Source organism: Camelus ferus, chromosome 2, assembly GCF_009834535.1.
Source record: "Camelus ferus isolate YT-003-E chromosome 2, BCGSAC_Cfer_1.0, whole genome shotgun sequence".
NCBI lineage: Eukaryota > Metazoa > Chordata > Mammalia > Artiodactyla > Camelidae > Camelus > Camelus ferus.
The window spans coordinates 72,376,196-72,399,169 of NC_045697.1; the positions used below are offsets into that span (position 1 = coordinate 72,376,196).

At 37.7% G+C, this 22,974-nt stretch overlaps 1 protein-coding gene and 1 long non-coding RNA gene across 14 annotated transcripts in view; one reads left to right on the forward strand and one right to left on the reverse strand.

Moving 5' to 3' along the window:
- Positions 1-7,075, reverse strand: part of UBE2D3 (ubiquitin conjugating enzyme E2 D3) — a 27,920-nt gene extending 20,845 nt beyond the window's left edge. Inside the window, exons 1-2 of one of the 9 annotated variants that reach the window (XM_032460900.1) lie at positions 6,616-6,751; positions 5,533-5,687 (exon numbers count right to left, since the gene is read on the reverse strand). In XM_032460900.1, coding sequence (XP_032316791.1) covers positions 5,533-5,556 — 24 coding nt within the window. In that variant the 5' untranslated portion in view covers positions 5,557-5,687; positions 6,616-6,751. The other 8 variants (XM_032460904.1, XM_032460910.1, XM_032460926.1 and 5 more) reach the window with 8 other exon arrangements.
- LOC106730371 overlaps positions 7,070-22,974 on the forward strand; it is a 24,771-nt gene continuing 8,866 nt past the window's right edge. For 2 of the 5 annotated variants that reach the window (XR_004312795.1, XR_001366828.2), the window contains exons 1-2: positions 7,197-7,863; positions 9,075-13,532. This is a non-coding gene — a long non-coding RNA (uncharacterized LOC106730371). The other 3 variants (XR_004312800.1, XR_004312798.1, XR_004312801.1) reach the window with 3 other exon arrangements.

A 22,974-nucleotide genomic window follows, 5' to 3' on the forward strand; every position in this document is an offset into this window, starting at 1 on the left:
CTGCACCATTTCTCATTACATCACTGACAAGATATTAACTTCCTGTTTAGTTGTAACTATGTGAGACAAGTATGCCTGTTCATTCAGACAAGGTATAAAGAATGGCTTGAATGAATAATACTATAATCTTCTTTCTTAAGAGCACTATAAAAAAAAAAGTCACTTAAGATTACTCAAAGCTGTTATTTTGTAAGCATTATCTCTAAATGGGCAAATTTACTTTCCAAGCTTTGATCCATGAAAGCAAGTAAGGCATTTTATAGATATGAAAAACAAAAATTAACAGCAGTCCAGTGGGTGAAAACATTCAATTATACATTAGCCATGAAATTACAACGCTAGGATTAATGTGTATTCCATCCTGAAAATGAACAAGAAATCAAGTAGCAGTAAATCACAACTGAGACCTAAAATGAAATAGAATTCAACTACGAAGAGCTGTTTGGAAGTCTCTGAATGATACAAGATAATGCTGAAAGTACAGCTGCAGATAAAAATCTGATGTTTGGACAAAGTATAAAATACTACACTGAACTTTTTCCCAACCCCACATGAGAGAGCTGCAGGTACTATTTTGAGAATAAATCTTACCTGACAACACAGACTGACTAATAAAATACTAAATGTATCCATTCTTAATTACACTATACGATTTTGAACTAAGATCACTGTTACGGTAGCAAAACCAGATTAAGAGCACATTTCCGGTTAAATAAAAATTTAATTTTGCTAATACTAGTTTGTCTTGGCAAGTTAACTAAAGTACAGTGATAAAAGGGAAACCACATTGCAACGACAAAATATAGTGCAGGATAGATAAACCTATCTTTAATAACAATGGGTAAATATGGTATGAATAGATTCCCTTTAAGTTAATTAAGTGCTTCCCCTTGACTGGGACCTTATGCTGTACACCAGAAATTGACCCGTTGTAACTGACTACACTTCAATAAAAAAATAAATGAATAAAAGCTTCCCTTACTTGATTTACAATTGTGAAGTTATATAGTATGACAAACACCTATTTATGTGTTTATATGCTTGTTTCCTCCACTCAAAGCAGAGATTCTCATGGGTATAAAGAGGCTTCCCTATTTTTTATCCCCTGGGGACTAGGCTATTGTGCCAAACAGTAAGATCTCAGTAAGTATTGATTAAATGATAATCCTTTATGTCTGAGCTTCTTAACCAGAGGAAGGCTTCAGAATCACCTAGGGGACATTTCAAAATCATGCCTGTTCCCAGAGAAATGACTCAGTAAGTCTGGTAAGACCCCATGTACCTATATTCTTTAAAAAACTGTTTAACATTCAGATACAGAAATGCAACCCATGTCAAAACCTACATACACAATACCAAACAGAATGAAAAGCTAATTTAGGACTTGAGAATTTAATCTGAAACATTTTTATCTCAGTACTTGGTGTCTTCTTTAATAAGAGATTATTGTGAAATTCTTTGGAAAATTGTAGAGAATTCACTATGTGGGATCACAAAGGGCACCTGTATCCATGAGTTAATATACAACATGATAGAAATATCCAGGAAGTTTTTCCCCCAGTGCTAGCAAGAATATTCAACTTTCTACCTGTATGAATAACAACTAGAATTAGCACTGCATAAGATCATGATGAAAGCAAATAGTATCAAAGTTATCCTTATCCAAATTAAATACTGAAGTCATTAAATGATCAGCACCCCTCAGTCAACAACTGCCCCACAAACTAAGTTAGCTGGCTATACAAGCCTTGAGGATGTCTTACAATATGCAAGACATAGTATATATGGCCTATAAGCTCACTGGAAACAAGTATATTTTGTCTGATGCCCTAAGTGATTAGTCAGCACATAGTGGTTCCCCTAGTCACTGAAGACACTGACCAAAAAGAAATTCACTACTTTCAAAACCTATGTCAGCTAAAACTAAACTCTCAAATCAGCTGTAACTTAAGAATAAAGTTAGATCCCAATTATTTAAATGTGAAGTGGGAAAATTTCAGGAAGCAAGATTAAATTTAGGAATTGAAATGGTTCAAAACAGCAGTACAGCATGGTGGAGTTTAAGAGCTTGAGCCCTTGAGGTAGACTATCTGATTTGAATCTCAGTCCCTTACTAGCCATCTCACCTCAGACAAGTAACTTACTCTGTGCCTGTTTCCTCATGCATAAAATGGAACGGTAAGAGCATCCATCTTATATGGTTGTTGTGAAGACTGAGTTGACACCCATTAAAGGGCTTAGAAATAGTGTTCAGTATGTGGTAGATGCTAAATCCTAGCTATTACCAGAAGGATACATGCAAAAGAAACTTTAATAACAAAAAACTAAAAGATGACATGACAATGTAGCAGTTAACAGCACACACTGTGAAGCCTGACTGCCTAGTTCTATTTCCAACTCTGCCATGATATGACCTTGGGTGTGTTTTTAACCTCTCTGTGCCTCAGGCTTCTACTCTCAAGAATGGAAATAATGTTTTTTACCTATTTCCTTGGGTTGTTACAAGATTAAATGAGTGAATGCAAGTGTTTCAAACAGTTCTGACACACTGCAAACTCTCAAATCATGAGCTATTCTTGCAGGCTTGGTCCACGTTATATTTTGTAAAGTTCTCTTTAAACTTCTCAAAAATATATGTACTGTGGTCATTTTGTTTAATGAGGGTAGTAAAATTGTCCACAGCCCCCAAATATCAACTTGGGAGTTCGCATTTTTGATGCTTGCTGTTTAATAGTCTTGTAAGACTATAGCTTGTCCAAATAAAGAATACAGAAGAAAAGGGGGGGGGGTGTTATCTGATAAGGCTGCTTGGTCTAAGAAATATTCAAACAAAAAATTATAAGCTTTAGAAAACATAAGCTTTGGGGAAAAAACAAATTCAAATGCTTAAATCACATAAACTACTTATTATTGATTAAAAAATATTCCAACAGTAAGCATTTCAGTAAAATATCAGTGAAGAATACAGATAAATCTTACTAGAGTTTGGGGGGTCTGCAAAAAAGAATAAATTCAAAACAAGTACATGACATGAAATAGCATACTAACATCAGTGTCTATGCAACTTCAATATTTCTAGGAAGAGGTGCCTAAAATAGCATCTCTCAGTTTTCCAATTGCCAAACTTGTTTGAATCTGGGATTTTTAAGTTTCACCATATAATTCTGACATTTGACAGCTGAAAACCAAAACAGATGCACAACAAAACTTTTCTATAGGTTGAATCAATAATGTCCCACATTAAACACAGTTTTTTCCAGTTTGGAAAATGTTATGTCAAGTTTCTGTATTACACAGACTTTAAAATATTACTAGACTAGAAAACTTTTTTAATTAAAGTACTAGACTAGAAAACTTCTTTAATAAAAGCTTTTGAAAATTAAAAATAGTAATAATAAAGTTGCAGTAATAATTTGAGTGCCGTGTGTTATGGGCCTGTTCCAAGCCACTTGTTAAACTTATTTAATCCTTAAAAATCTTAAGACTCCCAAATTTGTTTTGCTCAATGCTGTATCCTTAAGGGTCTAGAATAGTGCCGGCACATATTAAGCACTCAATTATTTGTAACTCATATGTAACAAACTATTCATTTTACAGAGGAACAGATAAATCTGCCCAGTCCGAGAATTCTAACTAGGGCATTTCTGCTCCAAAGTTCACACTCTTAACCATTATATTGCCTCTCTAGAGCTTTTAAATCATTAAAGTGGTGTCACATCAGCTGGGTATCACCTGTAAGAGAAAAAAAATCAATTGAGACCTTCCTTTATAAAGTGTTCTGTTCCACATGCATAAAAAGCTATGGATTTGAAATTATTCCCATCTTAGTGGCCTGAATTTCCCATAGACACAAGGTTTTGATTTGTACTGAATGTTCTTTCTATTAACTACATTGCAAAATATAACTATGCTTCTTCAGTGTGTTGCTGGCCTTCAAAGTGGTCACAGAAAGATATTTAACAATCCTTTTTACGTTAACCCTTAACTTCTAAACCCCTCCTCTCCTCCTCCATTGTCTCAAAATACAAAGATTTAAGTTTGTGTTTCACATAAACCCACAATGTAATGATGACCTAAAACAAAATTCACGATTTCAACATCAATACATTGAGTGAAGATCTAAACCATTATTCATAAAATACTAGTTTTGCCAAGTAAATTCCAAAATCATACATACTAAATAAATGTAAAATTCAGCAGGTCTATTTTCACTAAAGTCCTTGCCATTCTTTCCATGTAAACTCTTTTCAAAAAGTAATCAAAACCGAAGTTTGTAACCCACAACCTCTTCTGACTCTTAGTTTTAGTAAGGCTGAATTTATTCCATGGCATTTTTTACAAGTTAGCTGTAAATACTCCACCCTCCTCGATTGTGCAAGAACCAAACACACCACACACACCAATTACAGAAAAGGGAAATACTGTCTGAGAATTTGAGTAAGTCTTGAGCAGGAGGGCTTAGACCAGTGTACAACTTGATGCAGAAGTTAAAACATTTAACAAAGAATGTTATTTCGTATTATTACGAAAGGAGATGCCGGAAAGAGCCTGAACCAGTTAAAGCAGCCGCCATCTTAAAATGCGGGATAGAAGTTAGAGCAAGAAAATGAGACTAAACCACCGGAGGTGGAGGTTCCGTTCACCCCCGGAGCCTCGAAAAACCCTATTTTTTTTTTTCAACTTGGATCCACAGTCTAGTAACAAACCTCGTTTTAAATAGCGAAACAATTTTCCCGGAGAATATTATCTGGACTGAGGCAAAAATACGTAGACCTAGCCTTCTCTTGCTGCCACTGCACTCCTTATCCCCCCTACACCCCTCCAGCCAAAAGAAAAAGGGAGCTTCCAGAAGGCTTTTTACATCAGTTTCCGCTGTGCCTCGGATAAATACCTTCGGCTGAAAAGCCCCAACTACAAAACATAGGAAGTGGCAACACTGTGTCAGCCTATCTCATCCCAACCCCACTTATTCTTGTGTAACCTGCCCAGAGTCGACGAACAGTTTCTGATGAAACTCATTCACTATTCTTAAGTTGGCAAGACTTCTACCCCGACCCCTAACAAAGTTCGGATCCGCCAGATTTCTAAGATCATCTCCACTGAGTTTCCTATGTTTGTTCCTCCAGAAGGCCTAGAGCCTTGATCTTACAACTAAAGTAAGTTCTCAAGCACGGAAAATAGGAAGCGCCATGACATCTGCTGGAGCGTCTCTCGGCCAATTCTGACTCCCAAACCGGACTAACTTACAGAAGCAGAACCGAGGCGCCTGAGATCACTCTCCTCCATCCCCAGTTTACACCGATTCCACTGAAACATACTCAAGATAACACCTCACTTGCCACAAATGTTCAGTTCCCCAGTTTTAAACCTCATTTCTTCATAAAGTATATCCGCGTTCCCCGTTCCCCAGTGAAAGAAGCGACCCAAGGAAGGATATTTTCATAATTATATCTCCCCCCATTCCAACGCTATCCTCCGGGTCGAGCCCTTCTTTCCTCCCACGACCCCATTCCCTTCTGCCCCATGGGTTACCTTATTAATCCGTTTCAGCGCCATAGTCTGTGCTTTTCGTCTGGCTCCTCACTATCTCGGTGTGTGCTCAAAGGTCCGGCCAAAACTCTTGATTATCCTGGCGGCTGGGAAGGATTGTCTGTTCGTTTCACACCGGCTCTGCCAGACACAGGCGCCTTTTGCAAAAACGGAGCAGGTCAGCACTCGCACAGGCCCCGCAGAGACCCCGAAGAAGCCAAGTCCCTCAAAAACGGTCGCGAGCCCGGGTGGGTGGGATGGCAAACCCACCGACAGCCTCTATGCCGTGCTTCGGCCCGAAGAGGGGGCGAGGGTGACGGGAAGAGCGGAGGGGTGGCTACAAGTTTGACTTCCCGGCCTCTCGAAAGGAAGAGGCGTAGGAGAAAGGGGTGGGTGCGGGGCAGGGTCCGGAGCCCAGCAGAGGAGGAGCCAGGGCCTAGTCGGCGCTATGCCGGCGTCACTAGGGCAAAGAAAGGCAAGGGGGGAGGGGAAAACAGGCGACTCCGGACTGACGCCGCGGTTCTTTCGGTTTTTGCTCGAAGGTGCGGCCGGGTAGGGGAAAGAAACAGAAGAGAGGCTCGGTGTGTCCTGCTGTCCCCGCAGCTAGAGCTATTCTGAGTCGCCCCTGACGCCACCGTACACTCCGCCTTCCAGCGCGCTCCCGCGCGCGCCCGCCTAGCCACCGCCACCACGCGCCCGTGCGGCCCCTGAAGCTCCGGCTTAGGCGCGAGGACGCGCCCATTCCCCCTCCCCTTTAAGCAGGAGAGGCCCCAGCATCTCTAGCCTTCCCACCCTACCCCACCCAACAGGCTGGTCACTCAAGCCACCCAGGGCCTGTATTTCCCCTCTTACCCGGCCGGCCAGCGGGCCGGCCTCCCTTCCCTTCCCCTAGCCGTCCACACCCACGCTCACAGAGGGGCCGGGGCCTCCCTCAAGCTGCGGCCTCGGCCTCCTCCCCGCGCGGCAGCTGGTGCCTCCCCGGCCCTACGGGGCTCACGCGCACGACACAGCCACAAGATGTCCGCTCTGACGGAACTACTGCCAGCTGCCACGCTCCGCCCCTCCCCCCTCCTCCTGCCTCTTCACCGCCGCGTATCAGTCCGCCAACGCCGCCGTCGCGAGCACAGGACGAGTCTAAGGGTGAAGGGGGACGGTTTGCTCCCCACGTCCAGGGCCGAGCGAATCTGTGCCAACCCCCTTTTCCTTCTTTTCGGAACAGCACCTTCTTACTAAACAGACCGGAGGTTGGACTGGGAGGGCGGGGGCCGGAGGCGGGTCATGGGCTGGGGGAAGGGTAGACGAACGGCGGAAACCCTCAGAGTCAGAGAAGCATCGAGAACCGGAAGGAGACCATGGGAGGAAGCGGCAGCTGCGCGGTCGAGCCCCAAGCCCCTCCCGACAGCGTCCCCCAATTTCCTCACTTGGTATTGAGGAGGCGGATCTCGCGAGAACCTCGTGGCTGGCTAATCAGAGCTGTAGCGCTGCAATGACTTAAGGGCAGTTTTGTGCACTCTTCCTGATGGGGGCCCGCCCCCAAACCCACAAATTCTCGCGAGACGCAATGGAGCACCGGCTCGAGCTGGGGCGGGCCTTCGCCGGAGAAGCACCGCCCCCGAACGCTTATGCTGGTGGGAGGGAGAGGAAATGGAATTCCCGGACTGGTGAGAGCGCGCGCCGACGCATCCTTCTCTCACGCGTCCAATCAGGAATGTGTGGTGGGAGGGCCACGGGTTAATTACTAGATACCTTTAGTCCAGGTTGACCCGGGAGTTTGAAGTTTTCGGTGGAGCAGGTGAATGATATTGACTCGTCTGCGGGTCTGGGCTGGTTAATCAGTGGGAGGAGGTGCCCCTCTAAATGGGAACGGTCATTTTAAATAGTACCGGGCGGACCGCTGATCAGCGCTCCCACGTGCGGAAATCTAGTGCTATTCTGACCCTAGGGGCTTAGAGGGTCTACCCTGGGAAGAGCGCCACCACTGACCAGGCCCCAGAATTAGAGCCGACTAGAAACCGAGCTCAACTGTGAATTGATTAGGGTGGAGGAAAGGGAGATTGGGGCAGGCTGTTTACTTGCCTCTGTAGTCAACGGTCACCATCCGCCAGGGTTAGGTGTGGGAATAGGCTTTTTCTTTCTGTTGCTGTTTCAGTCCTTAGAGTCAGAAAGTTGCAAAACTTATTCAAGAAATCAGAGTTTTGGATCAGAAAAACTAATATCCAGGGGAATAAATACAAGGACAGGGTTGCCTGTTTTAATCTGCCGATGAAAAGAATGAAGAAGGTGATTTTGCTTTCTAGTATGTCCTTCAGGCAAAGGGTAGTAAGACATTAAAAGGTAAGCACTGATTTGCTTGAAGTTTCCTAACATTCCTTAGTGACCTCACTTAAGGGAGTGATATCTTTAAGAATTACTTGGAAATATAAATTTGTTTTTAAATGTGCTTAACATTTTTTTTAGGGGAAGAGGTAACTAGGCTTATTTACTTACTTATTTTTTAAATAGAGGCACTGGGTATTGAACCCAGGAACTTGTGCATCCTTGGCACAGACTCTACCATTGAGCTATCTCCTCCCTCTAAACATACTTTGCTTTTTAAAAAGGGAAGCAGGAAGCTATTTCCTGCTGCAAGAAAGTATTTTCTAATAAAAACTTCTTAGTATGTGATAAATATGGTTCGTTCGAGTGACCATAATAGCGTCACTAGAGCAATTAGTGAAACAGTGCCTCTCAAGCTAGTATCTTAAAATTACCTAGGGATTTGTTCAAAACGCTGAATTTGATTTAGTAGGCCAGGGGTGGAGCCTGAGAGTCTGTAACTCTAAAAAGGTCCCAGGTGATACAGATTACTCGGAAGACCACCCTGTGAGTAGCAAAGCACCAAAGTGCTCACTTCGTGGCCTACTGGACCCCTCTGCCCCCTCACTCCTCCCTGAATAAGCTTTCCTTTGTTTTCTTTTTTAACCAGTCTAATATAGTAGAAACGTAGGATTAGGCAGTTGGAGTAGAGAAAGAAATCCAGGTTTGAGTTCTTGCTCCATTGGCTCCCATTTGTGTGAATTAATGTGGTTAGTTTCTTCAACACTAACGTAGGCATAATAATAGCTGTCCTTTTTCACAGGGTTATGTGGTTCAAATGTCACAATGTATGTGAAAGGCCACTGTAGACTACAATGCTGTATAAATATGTTATTAAAGGAACTAGTCAAACATTAACTGGCCATGGTGTGAAACAAAGCTGTAAGACTAATAATATTTATGAAACATTTATCATGTACTAGGTACAGTGCCTATTAACGTCCTTTTACAAATAAAGAAACTGATGCACAGAGGTACTAAGTTACTCTCCCAAGGTCACAGAAATAATAAATAGCAGAAGTAGAATTTGAACACATGCAGTTAATGTCAGAGTATTTATTGAATGAAGTATTTATTGTCTTTTAGTTTAGAAAATAGGAAAGTAGGATGTTTTATATTTCTACTTTGAATGCTATCTGAATCTAATTTTATTTGACTTATTTCTCGCTCTATTTGTTTTCCTCTTTCAGGAGCCAAGGTACAAGAATGGTACAAAACAGTTCAAAGGGAACTTACAATATCCAGAAGGTCCACAGAGAAAAATCCCAGAGAAGCTAATTTGTACTACCCTAATATAAACAAGCTTCAGCATGAAAGTATAATGGACCATGTTAATGCTTTGAATTAATGAGCACAGCAGACTGGGACAAATTTGAGGTCAGAGTTCTTTATTTTTTTGTACCACAAACCGTGTTAGCAGTCTGATTAAACCATGGACTCTTCTCAGGATAGTGTTTTAAACGTATACAATAAAATGCATAGCATTGCAAAGGAAAAAACTTTGAAATAGAGTCTCAAAATACTAAAAACAAAATTTTAATATAGGAATATATGTGCTTTATTAACACAGTAAAATCTAGTGGTGGGTCTAATAAAGACGAAATTTTTGAAATAATGATGAATGTAAAATTTCCAGAGTTTGCAACAGTTGTAATGTGATATAGAGATCTGTGATTCCTATTGGAGATACAGACATAGGTGTAGCTCTTTGTGGCTTTACATTCATAATTGAAGGAAATGCTAATTTTCCGTTAGAGATCAGTAAAAATAAAGATGTAATTTTTTTTTCCCATTAAAGTTCACACACACCCTGAATTCTATCCATGGACTTAATGTTAAAAAATCTTGGGTGGAATCAGGTAGACCTATTCCTGTTGGTAAGCTCTGAAGGGATTGTGAAATTTTAACACAGAAACATAATTGATACTCATAATAACAGTGATTTATTAAGAAGACGTTTACCACCAGTATACTCTTGTAAAGAAGGCATGGAAATGTGTAATAGATTTAAGAAATAAATTTACCCCATTTGTTGATTTCTTGGATTTTTTTTTTTTTTTTTTTGGATACCTATAAAGGTAGTACCCTATGGAAAATTTACCTATCCAGAATGATTCATTTCGCAAGCATTCTGGATAACTTAGGTTTTACTGTATCACTCTTATTACATGTCTTTACAAATAAGATGTAGAAGAATTGCAGTGAAAATAATAACTAAAGATGAAAGAAATAAAAATACTGTATATTTAAAATTCTTGATAACAAGTGTTAATAATTATTATTTGAAGTACTATGTGCTGGGCCCTTTAATTCTTTGTATCATCAGATCCCCATTATACAGATGAAACATTCAAGGTCATACAGTTACTAAGTAGTACAGCCAGGATTTTACCCTAGGCAGTCTGACCTCAACGATCTCATTCTTTTTAAATTGAAATGTAGTTGAAAAGCTCTCACTCTTAACTACTAAGGTGTTTTCACTTGTAACTACTAAGGTGTTTGATTATTTTTTTACCCTTTGACTATTAGCCAACATTAATTTGCCCACTAGTGTAACAAATAAATATTCGCTGCCTCAAAATATTTCCACCCACTGTCTGAAAGGAATTTTCTAAATTCTTCCTTTGCTGTGGTATTGTTTATATCCAATGCCACCTTTAAAATAAGTGGGCTACCAGTTGGGGCTGGAAAATGGTTTCTTTTACAGAAATTGTTGTTGTAATAGAGTTTTGCTTAGAAGATGAAGAAATCCACTCATACCTTTCTCTACCCTACAAACATACTTTCATAAATGAAATTAAATGTTTGTTTTGTAATGGTGCTGCTATATTTTTATATTTACCATTATCAGGATTATGGAGGAAATGACTGTGTTTAAATAAATCCTGATACATGAAGTTCTAGATTATTCATGTTTAATGAAGGGAAGTGATTATGTAATTCCAAATTCCTTTTTTTGGCACTGAAGTGAATTTATTGGTTGATTACGCTTTCTGCTTTGTTTGTATTTACACTAGCAAACTTACATTTCTACTCAGTTTTGCTAAGGTTAAAATTAAAAGGACCATGGTCTAGAAGTATTTTGATGTTTTAGGAGGCAGTTTAGGGTTAGCTCAAACTTTAAAACGCTATTCACGTATCTAGTATTATAAGGAATGCATTTTAGTTGCAAATAAAGTTAAAGCTGACTTTCATTCATTTTACCTATTTGAATTATATGATAGAAATGTCTCCATCTGAAAAAAGAAAGGAAAATAATCTTTTTTTATATTGCAGTGTGCAATGTGCTAAAAAAATTATGGTTTTATATACTGCAGCAACATTTTACATTCAGAAATTAATAAAGGTACAAATTAGGAAATGGTACTTTATTTCATGCTAAGAGCATCATTTTGACCTTAAATTAAGATGGGTTTTGGCACATAATGAATCTTGCAAAAATGTTGAAGCTAAAAATAAATTTGAGCATTTTCCACAGAAAAATTGTATGCATGAATGTTCAGAGTAGTAGTATTCATAATAGTCAAAAGTGGAAACAACCCAAATGTCCATCAGGTGATAATGGATAAATAAAATGTGGTGTATCCATATGATGGAATAGTACTAGTTAATAAGCAAAACCAAAATACTGATCCTGCTACAACATGTATCTAGATGAAAAAAGCCAGGCACTTAAAGGCCATGTATAATTCCATTCATATGAAATGACTAGTAGATTACTTGGTTGTCAGAAATTAGGAGGAGGGGGAAGGGGAATGACTGCTAATGAGTATGGGTTTTTTTGGGGGGGAGGGTGATAAAACGTTCTAAAGTGAGATAATGGTGATGGTTACACAACTCTGTGAATATACTAAAACCCACTGAACTATACACTTTAAAAGAGTGAATTTTATGGTATGTGCATTACCTTAATGTAGTTTTTTTAAAATAATGAATTAGAACCAAAATGTGAAATCAGCCTGAAAGCTTATTACCAAATATTTTCAATATCTCATAGTACTTTTCAGGTCTCTGATGATAAATGAGATATGGCATCCTCATGAGATACAGCATCTTTGTAAAATGTAAAATATTTACAGCCAGCAGGAGATTTTTCCTTCAGTACAAACAATGTAATTTAGATTCAGTTTTAATATAATAACAAGCATTTGCTGTCAATTAGTCTTAAATTTGGAGGCATTTTCATCAATATTACTTGCTTTATGAAACATAGTGATTAAAATTAATTTTAAATAGCATTGTATTTTATTGAAAATTAAAGTTCATAATTATGACCAGAAATAGAATACATCTGATTTTGATATACTGTAAATATAGAAAAATTTCTTTACAATTTCAAATAAAATCAGGTAGTTTGAAAATTGGGGGTAGATTAGCTAGATAAAGAATTTGACAAAACTAAAACAACTCAGTAATGAGTTTGATGTTCTTTATTCAAGGGAAAACAATCTATGGATGTTTCTACAGTGTCTCATAAGCACTGCAACACTCTTTCCCTTCCTGAGGGATTTTGGTCAAGAGTGAGTTTTATACAGTGTTAGAAGCTGTATTGCCTTAACGGCATGACTGCCCAGGAGGTTGGGGATTTCCTTATAAGGCCAGCAAGTCCTGTTTTCTAGGGTCAGGTGAGCTAGCTAAGCTGAACTGCAGGATCGTGATTGCTATATGTTAGGTTTCTTTGACAAGTGTTTCATATAAGTGCAGGCTGACTTAGATTTAGGTTTGTGGCTTGGGCTGGGCCACTGGAGTGGCTTCCAATTTTTGGGTTCTGATATACAAATTAACTTTAAAAGTACTTAAGTAAAAATAAGGAATTCAAATTAAAATTACTTCCCAACAATAATTATAATCTTTGTTTCAATAATATTCTAAAAAATCTAAAGTAAACAGAGATTGAGACCAGAAATGACCGTTGTTGTACCCATATTGAATTTGATTGTTTTAAATATATGTGAGAATTCTGTAGTAAGATAGTGCTGATAAATTTTAAATTCTGCTTTTAAAGAATTTAAATTAGGATTAATTATCCAAATGTTGAACATAGTGGTTTTAAAGGGTCAGATCTATATAGTGTCTGAGTGGCTTAATGGAAACATTTATGTGAGGCTTTTAGTTTTTAATACATACTATCTAGTACTTGTTGATTTTTTCATTGCAAGGAAGCAGTGATTTAACATATGGCACAATAAGAAACAATGAAACTTACTAAGAAACACTCCCCTACATCTAAAAAAATCTTGAAGAATTTGGCTTGTTTGGTGTCGAAGAAGTGTTCAACTGTTGCAGAGATCCCATCATTAAAGCATAGTAAATCTCAAAGTTAATGACTAAGTGATGTGAATGGACTTTATCATATATACCTAATAAGAACAATATGATACAGATTCCCCATCTTACCAAAAGACCTATACAAAAAAGAACCCTGGGTGCTACAATGCTTGAAATTCAATTCTCCAACAATTTAAACAAAAAGATTAAGATATGATTAGATATTCACAGACTTGTGTGAATTTAGCTTTTCCTTGTTTTCTTTCTTTCTATTCTGCACTGATGGAGAGAAGAGGATGATTACTCTGGACCACTTTAAGGGTAGGGCTAAATGCCTGCCCCTGGCTTGGATAGGGCTATAATTCGGGACAACAAGCAAGGTAAGGACATTGGAGACTAGGTGCAGAAAGAAGTCGGAAGGAAAATGTCAAAGGTAAACTGTCCTTGGGCGAAGTGGAACTGAAGAAGAAACCTTTTTTTTTCTTCTTCTTTATTCAAGCACTACAAGGTCTCCTACCTTAGAGAACAGAATTCAGGCTACCACCATTATGCTGGTTCAGTTTTCATAACTTAATTGCCTGTTTTGTACTTGCTAGCTTAAAATCTAGTTACTGTTAATACTTCATATATAATGCATTCTGCCTTCCAAAAAACTTCCTTGTTTACAAACAGTTTTTTAAAATGTGGGTTTATAATATGTGACTGCTTTTGATGTAAGTTAGGGTAAGACCAAGAGACTTACCCAGTGTGACAGTCAATGATACTTAGGTCTGACTTGGCTAAGTATGGTCTTCAGGTTTAGGCTGAAGGTTAATGTAATAGAGCTCTGTTGATAGAATCACTTCCATCTTCTTTTTTTTTCTTTTTTTTTTTTTTTTTTTTTTTTAATATTGGATGTCTATTATGTGCTAGGCACTGAGCTAGATGCTGAAGATACATAGATGAAAGCCAGATGCTACCTTTAGGAAAATTTTTTTACCTACGGAGACCACTGAGGATCAGACAATCACCGTAGAGTGTGTTCAATGACATAAATGCATGCACAGGGTAATATTAATGTACTCAAGTCATCTAGAGGTGGTTAGAGAGTTTCTCTACAGAAGGGAGTTATGTCTAAGCAAATGAAAAAGGAGGCATACCAGGAAAAAGAAAAGGTAGGAATGCTCCTAGGCAGAGGGAACAATATGCAATCTCAGAGAACTTGAACTTACTTTGCAAAGTAAGTTTTTAAGGTTCTTTGGAAAGTACTTTGACTGCAGTAGTGTGTGTGTGTGTGTGTGTGTGTGCAGGGGTGGTGGGGAATGAATGAGAGAAGATATTAAGAGACAAAACATTGAAAGAAAAAGCTGGATATCTTGAGGGCCTTAACATGCCATGTTAAGTTCAGATTTTATTCTGAAGGGTATGAGATAAGGGAATTGAATTTAGCATAAAAAGTCTCGATCAGATTTTAATCACAAAAAGATAACTATGATAGCAATGTGGACGATGTAATGAAAGTATGTGTTAGGATGGAGATTAGAGGTAAAGAGACCACTTGGGATGCTACTGAAATAATCTGAATGAGTTGTGATTGTAAGGAAGACCTAAAATAGTCGCAGTAATTGCACCCATAGTACAGGAGGTAAATTTTGTGTATTTACTGGGTCGAACTGACCTTAAGATAAAAAATTTTTGAGGCGCCCCTCTAGTTATTTCTTATTAGAATATAACAATAAAATCATATGTATATATACACACACATATACATGTAAAACATGACTGAATTATGGTAACATTGTAACAAAAATAAACATAATACTTGGTATGAACTCCTTATGCTCTTAACTCTGAAAGAACTATGAAACTAAAGTTCATGTATTAAATGTGGAAAAATGTAAACTAGTAAAATTAGTATCCATATGCTACTTGATTTTTATTTGTTTACAAATTCAGTTGCCTCTTGAAACAATTGTAGAGCTGACTGCTACAGTTTTAGTTTCTTTTAAATTTGGCATGTCTATACTAACTGCTGTATTCCCTATAGAACGACCAGTTTTCTCTGCTAGAACCTTTAGGAGACCTTTGTTCTTTCTTTCACTGCAAATTGTTATCTATTCTGTGCTCATTTGCCTAAGACAAAGTACTATTACATGGTTCCGACAGGATCATAACCTAAATGCAACGCAGGCTCAGGAATCATGTGTCAATGCTTAGCTGTAAGTGGGAACCAAGGTGAGCTAGACTATATTTATATTAATTATTATAGATTAATGAAATAAATCACAACATGAGGAAAAATATCTGATAAAGAATCAAAGATTCTAGTTTGAAATACACTGATACAGAGGTTATAAAAGCCCGTTTGTAACATACCTACAGTTGAATTTGTTGAGTCTGACCTTGTGACTCTCTAGAGTCAAGAAATGCTAGGCAGGTAGGACCGATAAACTAATAAACTAGATTCTAAAGTGAAGGTAAAGGAAGAAAGAAAGGGCTTAGATGCATTTTAAAGTTCATTCCTGTTGTGGAATTCAGACCATAATTTCTTACAGACAAGTAGTTAATGTCTCCAGGTCAGTCCACAAAGGACTGTTCTCTAAATCCAGCCTTTATATGTGCTATGTTCTTATGAGAAAATGCTCCATAGAGTTTCGGATTGGTATCGCAAGAATGATCTATCCTCTGCCCATCAGAATGAAGCCTCCTACCTTTCTGTTTAGTTAGCAGAAATTCTCCTTGCTTCAAGCAGCAGGAGTTAGTTACTTCCAGTGGCTTAGGACAGATACTCAAACAGAACAGGAAGAATTGGACTGAGGGTAAAAATCATATTTAGTGGTTGGATGAAATTTTCAGGAAGTTGGAGATATGTGGCCAAGGAACCTGTACATTTAACCTCGGGTGTCACTTATGGTTGAGTTGGCTCTGGGATCCCCTTTTCTTTTTCACCACCAGATTGATTCACTCACATTCCTCTCCACCGCCAGTATCAATTGCTTTCTTACAGGAACCTCAAACTTTCTTCCTATCTATCCTGTTCCCTATTGAAAGTATAATCTCACAGGGTTTTTTTCTTTCCTATATTTTTGTCCCTAAAGTAAATATGTATCCTGTTAAGCTTTCATAAGGGTTTTTATTTCTAATAATAAGACTTTAGTATTTACAGATGATTATAAGCAAGTTGCTGACGGCATGAAGGTCAGCAAGAGAGTGGCTAAAGTGAGAAGAAGGTAACGAACTCTCACTTGATCCTGGTTTCCTTTCTACCACCACCCCAAACCCCTACTCAGCAAACTAGACCCAAGAGAAAAAGTCACAAGATTCAACTCTATTTAACGGAAAATGAGAAATGATTATTGTAATAATTTCTTTGATGTAACAAATCAGTACAAACTTAGTGGTTTAAAACAACACAGTTACCTTACACATTTGGAGGTCAGAATTCTGAAATGTATCTCACTGGTCTAAAATCAAGGTATAAGCCAGGTTCACTCCTTTCTGGAAGTTCTAGGGCAGAATCTGTTTTCTTGCCCTTTCCAGCTTCCAGAGGCCACCAGCATTCCTTGGCTTATGACCCTCTTCCATCTTCAAAGCCAGCAATGGCTGGTTGAGTCTTTGTCACATCATAGCACTCTGTCACACTTATCTGCCTCCTCTCACTTATGTAACGACCTTTGTGATTATATTGGGCCCACAGGGATAATCTGCCCACCTGAAGGCCAAATGATTAGCAACCTGAACTCCATCTACAAATTTAATTCCTCCTTGCTGTGTAACATAACATATTCACAGGTTCCATGGACTAGGTGTGGACATCTTTGGTGGCAGCAGGGAGAAGGGGAGGACATTATTCTGGGGACTACAGCTATTTATAATTCATTGGGTACTCTTGAATTGGGGAGTAACTTCTTCCCTTTCCTCCATTGATTCCCACTTTATTCATCTGAAAAAATATTTGACCACATACTCAAAATATCCAGTGTCAAATGGTATAGAAAGTTCAAATATACTAGGGATTAGAAATTTGTGAACTAAATTTTGTCACTGAGTCATCTGTCACTGAGTGAAGTGGTGTTGACACAGTTAAAGTAGGTTGGGGAGTGAATCGAAAGAGAAAAAAATGGAGAGCTTGGCTATGATTTAAAAAACTGGAAGATAGAGTATTAGCTTAGAGAACTTAGGATCAAAGGAGGATTTTTTTTAGAATGAGAGATTTGAGGATGTTTATGGTCAAGCAAGAGTCATGAGGGTGATGAGATACACAGGAGAGGGATTAATGGGTGGAACCAGTTCCTTCACAAGATGTGGCTGTTGGTCAGAAAGTATTTGATTCTGTACAAGGTTGGTAAACCTATAGGGGACTAGAGGGAAGAAAATTAGAATGGGTAAAAAATGAAGATAAATTTTAGGTGGGAGGAGGCAGGAGGTTGACCATTAATATTCAATGTTCTCAACCTGGTAAAATAGGAAGGAGGGCAGTGCGATGACAATGAGTTGGGCATGTGAAAAGGAGGTAACAGTGGAATCACTAAAGATGGAAACTGAAGAACTAATGAAAGAAAAGAAAAAAAAGCCTTACTAAGGGCCTAAGATAGATCGTGAATTTGTAGGGGCAATTTTCCATATGGTTGTATAATTGTTTTCCCTCAGCTTTTAGAACTCTCACGTGTGTGTTTAATACCCACTGGATTTGTTAATAGAGGCTTGCATTCCTAATCGATGTGTGACTATGTGCATAAAAAATCAGTGCTTTTAAACAATGGTATATAGTTCAGTATATTATATTGGTACTTTTTGTGTGTGTGAAATGAACAGCTCTTCTCAGAAATGAAGTTCACGTCTCAAGAAACTGAAATGACAGAACAGAAATTTATATGCCAAATGAGAAAGAGAGGGAGTGTAGAAAGAAATGAGAGGCATTTTACATTTAATCCAGATTCACTAGGAGATATTTATTGAACACCTACTATGCATCAAGCTCTGACTTAGCTTGTGGATAAAATTTACATGATTTTCATACTTTTTTCCCCAGGAGTCCTTAAGTCTGTAAAACTAAGAAGCTGCTTGGGTTGGAAGCTGAAGCCTTGCCCACTCAGATTCTTTATTGCTCTCCTCTCCTTCGATCTCCAATCCCCACTTCTACTCAGGATACCTCAGATGGTTCTTTGGGTATCTCCAGTGTTTATTAAACACAGTTTGAAAAACCAAAGGTCTAAAGAATATTAATACTGAAGCCTCATTATAAGAATAATAGTCACATGTAAAACAAATAATGTGAAATATATTAGGGATAAATGAAGATAGGCACTCAGAGAATCTGGCCTCACGACAGACATGTGATAGAGACAACAGAATTTCAACTGGCCAACATCTCAGTACAAGCCAGCAATGTGCTTACAGCTGCCCAAAGAACCTATACAGTTGTACCCTGAAAGATGGGAATGAGTTGTCCAGAGCAAGGCAGTTGCCACTTCCTCATCTCTACTGGTCATACCACAATAGATTTATGTTTTTTCAACAGCTTTCTTGAAATATAATTGACATACAGTAAATTGTGCATAAAATTCACAATTTGATGAGCTGACATATGTATACACCCGTGAAACTGTCACCAAAATCAAGATAATGAACGAATCCATCTCCACAAGTGTCTTTGTGCTCCTTTGTATACTCTTCCTCTTGTTCTTCCTATCCCCGTCTCCCCTTATCCACAGGAAACCACTCATCTGTTTTCTGCCACTATAGATTAGTTTGTATTTTCTAGAATTTTGTTTAAATAGAATCATATAGTATGTCCTATTTTCTTGTCTGGCTTTTTTTCACTCAGCATTATTGTCTTGAGATTTATCTATGTTGTGTCTCTCAATAATTCATTATTTTTGTTTAATTGCTGAGTAGTAGTTCAATTGATGGACATGCCACAATGCCTTTATCCATTCACCTGTCAGTGGACATTTGGATTGTTTCCACTTGTTGTCTATTACAAATACAGCTGCTGTGAACATTCTTGTACAAGTGTTTGTGTGGACACGTGCTTTCATTTCTCTTGAGTAAATAGCCAGAAGTGGAATGGCTGGATCATATAGCAGGCATATGTTTAGCTTTTAAGACACTGCCAAACTCTTCTCCCAGGTGGCTATACCTTTTTACATTCCTGCCAGCTGTGTATGAGTGTTCCAGTTCCTCATGACTTGTTAGGATTAGCCTTCGCAGTCTTAGCCATTCTAATAGGTATGTGTGGTATCTCGTTGTCATTTTAATTTGCATTTCCCTAGTGACTAATGATATTCAGCATCGTTTCATGTGCTGCTTCCATGTACTGCTTTGCCATCCACATACCTTCTTTGAAGAAATGTCTGTCTATATTTTTTCACTCATTGCTTGTTGGGTCCCTTTTGTCAGTATTTATTTACAGGCAACACAGATTAAACATGTTTAGCAGCCTTAAAGGATTTTAAAAAGTAACAAAGTCATAACAAGATAAAATATGCATGGGGGAGTATGAAAAAGGCTTGAATGACTTTATGAGACGGTGGAATTTAAGGGCTGACTATATAAATCTGAGTATTAAGTGTGTTTTTCACTATTAGCTAGCAGAACCACCTCAACCCATATTGGTTAGTCCCTAAGTTACGTCTAAAACTGAGAGTGTACGCAGTAGTACACCAGAGCTGGCTTACGCTGCCTTCTGAGTACCAATTTAAAAATTTTAAGGTATTTTGCAGGCTGACTGTTAAACATAGCCATTATCAGAAATTACATAAACTGGCAGTAAAATCCAATATATGAGACTGAAAGATAAATACTCAAAACTAATTTTCTAGTCATTTTACAATATTTTTTTATTATCCATGTTTTTATGGTTATGTCTATGGTGTCTACATGGTGGAAGTATTATAATTTGATGGTATACCCCTCTTTCCAACTCTTGTGTTCAGTGATGTCTTGTGGTAGCTTGAAATGGGTCACAGTGGGAGTATTTACCCCAGAGAAATTTGCAGACATCACAATCAGAGCTTTTTTTTGGAGGTGGGTGTGAGGGAGGACCTAGTTGTTAGTACACCAGTAAAGACAGAGCCCTTCAAACTATACTGACTTAATGTCTGTGATGAATAATGGAAGCTTCAGTCACATGGAGAATTCACCTTTATGAAACATTTAATTCCTCAAAAACATCAATATTTTTGCTGCAGAATAAAGCTTACAACATCTGTTTTTCTTGCTGCTCAGTTTTTTCTTACTTCCAAGTTCCCTAAGGTTGAGAATGCCAGAGCCTAACTACTGGATAAGGGAGGATGCTAACACATTATTTCTGTGATCTCAAATTTTAAAATACATAAATTTTTTTTGGGGGGGGGAGTAGAGCTAGAAAGGATGTTAAATACAGAAAGTCGTAGTGGGCAAAAAAATAAGAAAGGCAAACAGCTCTATATAACCAAGTTTCAATTCAGGTAGGAATAGGGGAAATTAGACTAAAATGAAAAGGAGTAAACAGTGATACAAGAGGAAGTCCAAATTCAGCAGAGATGCTGGATGTTATCTGGAATTTAAAGTTACAGACTTGGTAACACAGTATAGCAGTCTAGAGACAATCACACTGCAGAGGACAGATTCTTAGTACAAAGGATGAAGTGACTGCTGTGGTTGAGGTCCATTACAGTTTATTTTTTAAAAGTACTAGGAGAAACTAAAGATTTCAAAAGGAACAGAAACCATCTTAAATTTCAGGATCTAAATGAAAGGCATATAAATTTAAAATATAAAAAACTAAACATATGCATACGGCTTTCAATAAGACATTTTTTATGTCTCTCATAAAATTCAAATAGAGGAAATGTTTGCCTGGATTATAGTAAGGTCCTAGTAGGGACAACTATTTAGAGTGATGCACATAAAGAATAACAGTTTGGTATTAAGTTGGAGGGACCAAATAATCCTTAAACCAGTCAATGCTCTATATAATCCCTTTACCAATAAATGGGACAAAATAGGTAAAACTTTATCAACTTAATCAATAGGTACAAACTTTTTTAAGTTAAAAATGAGGAGGGAATACTAATTCCAAAGGAGATAACTTCTTTCTAGGAACTTAAAATCTGATGAAGGAGACTGAATGAAATGATATCAGATGAAAAATACCTAATATATGAAACTATTAAATGTAATAGAGAACTATCTGCTGAACATTTCTACAATTAACATTAAATAAATCACTATTTTTCTCCCTTTGTCCTAATTTCCAAAATTGGGCCCTCTTCTGACTGACCTATTTAGGTGAATATATTTTCTAGTCATCAAGATTCAATATTGGAGTAATTTTTTTTCTTTCACTCTTTTCTTATCAGTCTCTACTTTAGGCCTTCAAATGCACATTTAGACCTTCCATTTCATAATATACATTTAAAAATATGTCATCATTATATTTGTATGACCACTCTGTGAGTTAAGCAGGCGTTAACATTTCATCATTCTGCTGAAGGCCTACAAGGTGACTGGCATGTAAACAGGAAGCAGAGTAAGACAGGTTACATGACTTGCCCAGGGTGACAGGACGAGTCATTACAAGTCCTGTGATTCGAATGTCAACATTCGTTTCATTACACTATGATGCCTCTCACCAACTCATATTTGGTCCATTACTGTATATCCTAGTGGGTTTCTGGGTCTTTACTCTTATGTCTGTCTTGCATATCACTATCAGGTTAAACATAGCTTTTATTAAAAGATATCTCAATAAAGAAGTTTTCCAGTGGTTTCCTATTATGTAGATAATAAAAACCAGAATTTTATCTCTGCTTTATATGTGAAATCTCTAATCATACCGGGCCCCTCATGTTCCTTTGAATATACTTTTAACTTCCTGAGACTGCCTTTGCCTCTAACAGTGTTTCCCTTCTTTGAGTTACAGATCCCTGAGTAACAGTAATTGCAGGGAACCTGGACATTACTATATATTATATAATACATAAATATATTTATTATATTACTTACTTATGTATAGTATATAGACTCAACATATGTACAACTACTACGTTATGTGTTTTGATGGAGAGGGGACGGAGTATCCAGTAAAATTTCTGACATTAAAAAGAGTCCCTGCAACCTAAGTGTTCATCAACAGATGAATGGATTAAGATGTAGTGTGTGAATATACATATATGTGTGTGAATACTACTTAGCCATAAAAAAGAATGTGTGTGTGTGTGTGTGTGTATATATATATATATATGTATGTGTATTCATATATATATATGAATACTACTAAGGAATGAAATTTTTGCCATTTACAACAACATGGTTGGACTTGGTACTATGCTAAGTGAAATAAGTCAAACATAGAAAGACAAATATTGTATGATTTCACTCATATGTGGTATCTAAAAAAGAAAACAAACTAGTGAATATAACAAAAAAGAAACAGATTCACAGATACAGAGAACAAACTAGTGGTTACCAGTGGGGAGAAGGAAGAGGAGAGGGGTAAGATAAGGAAAAAGGATTAAGAGGTACAAACTACTATGTATAAAATAAATAAGCTAAAAGGATATATTGTATAGCACAGAGAATGTAGCCAATATTTTATAATAACTATAAATGGAATATAATACTTAAAAATTGAATCACTATGTTGTAAACCTGAAACTGATAAAATATTGAACATCAGCTATACCTCAATGGGAAAAAAAAAAAAGAGTCTTCTGCAATTCCACTGCAGGTAATGAAGAATTAGGTGGTTTTGATTATGTTTCTGCTGAGAACAACTAGAAAAGCTGAGCTAAAACAAAAATACACATGTTTAAAGGCATTGGAAAGTTGCCAAAACAGTGAGGATTGCAGGGCCAA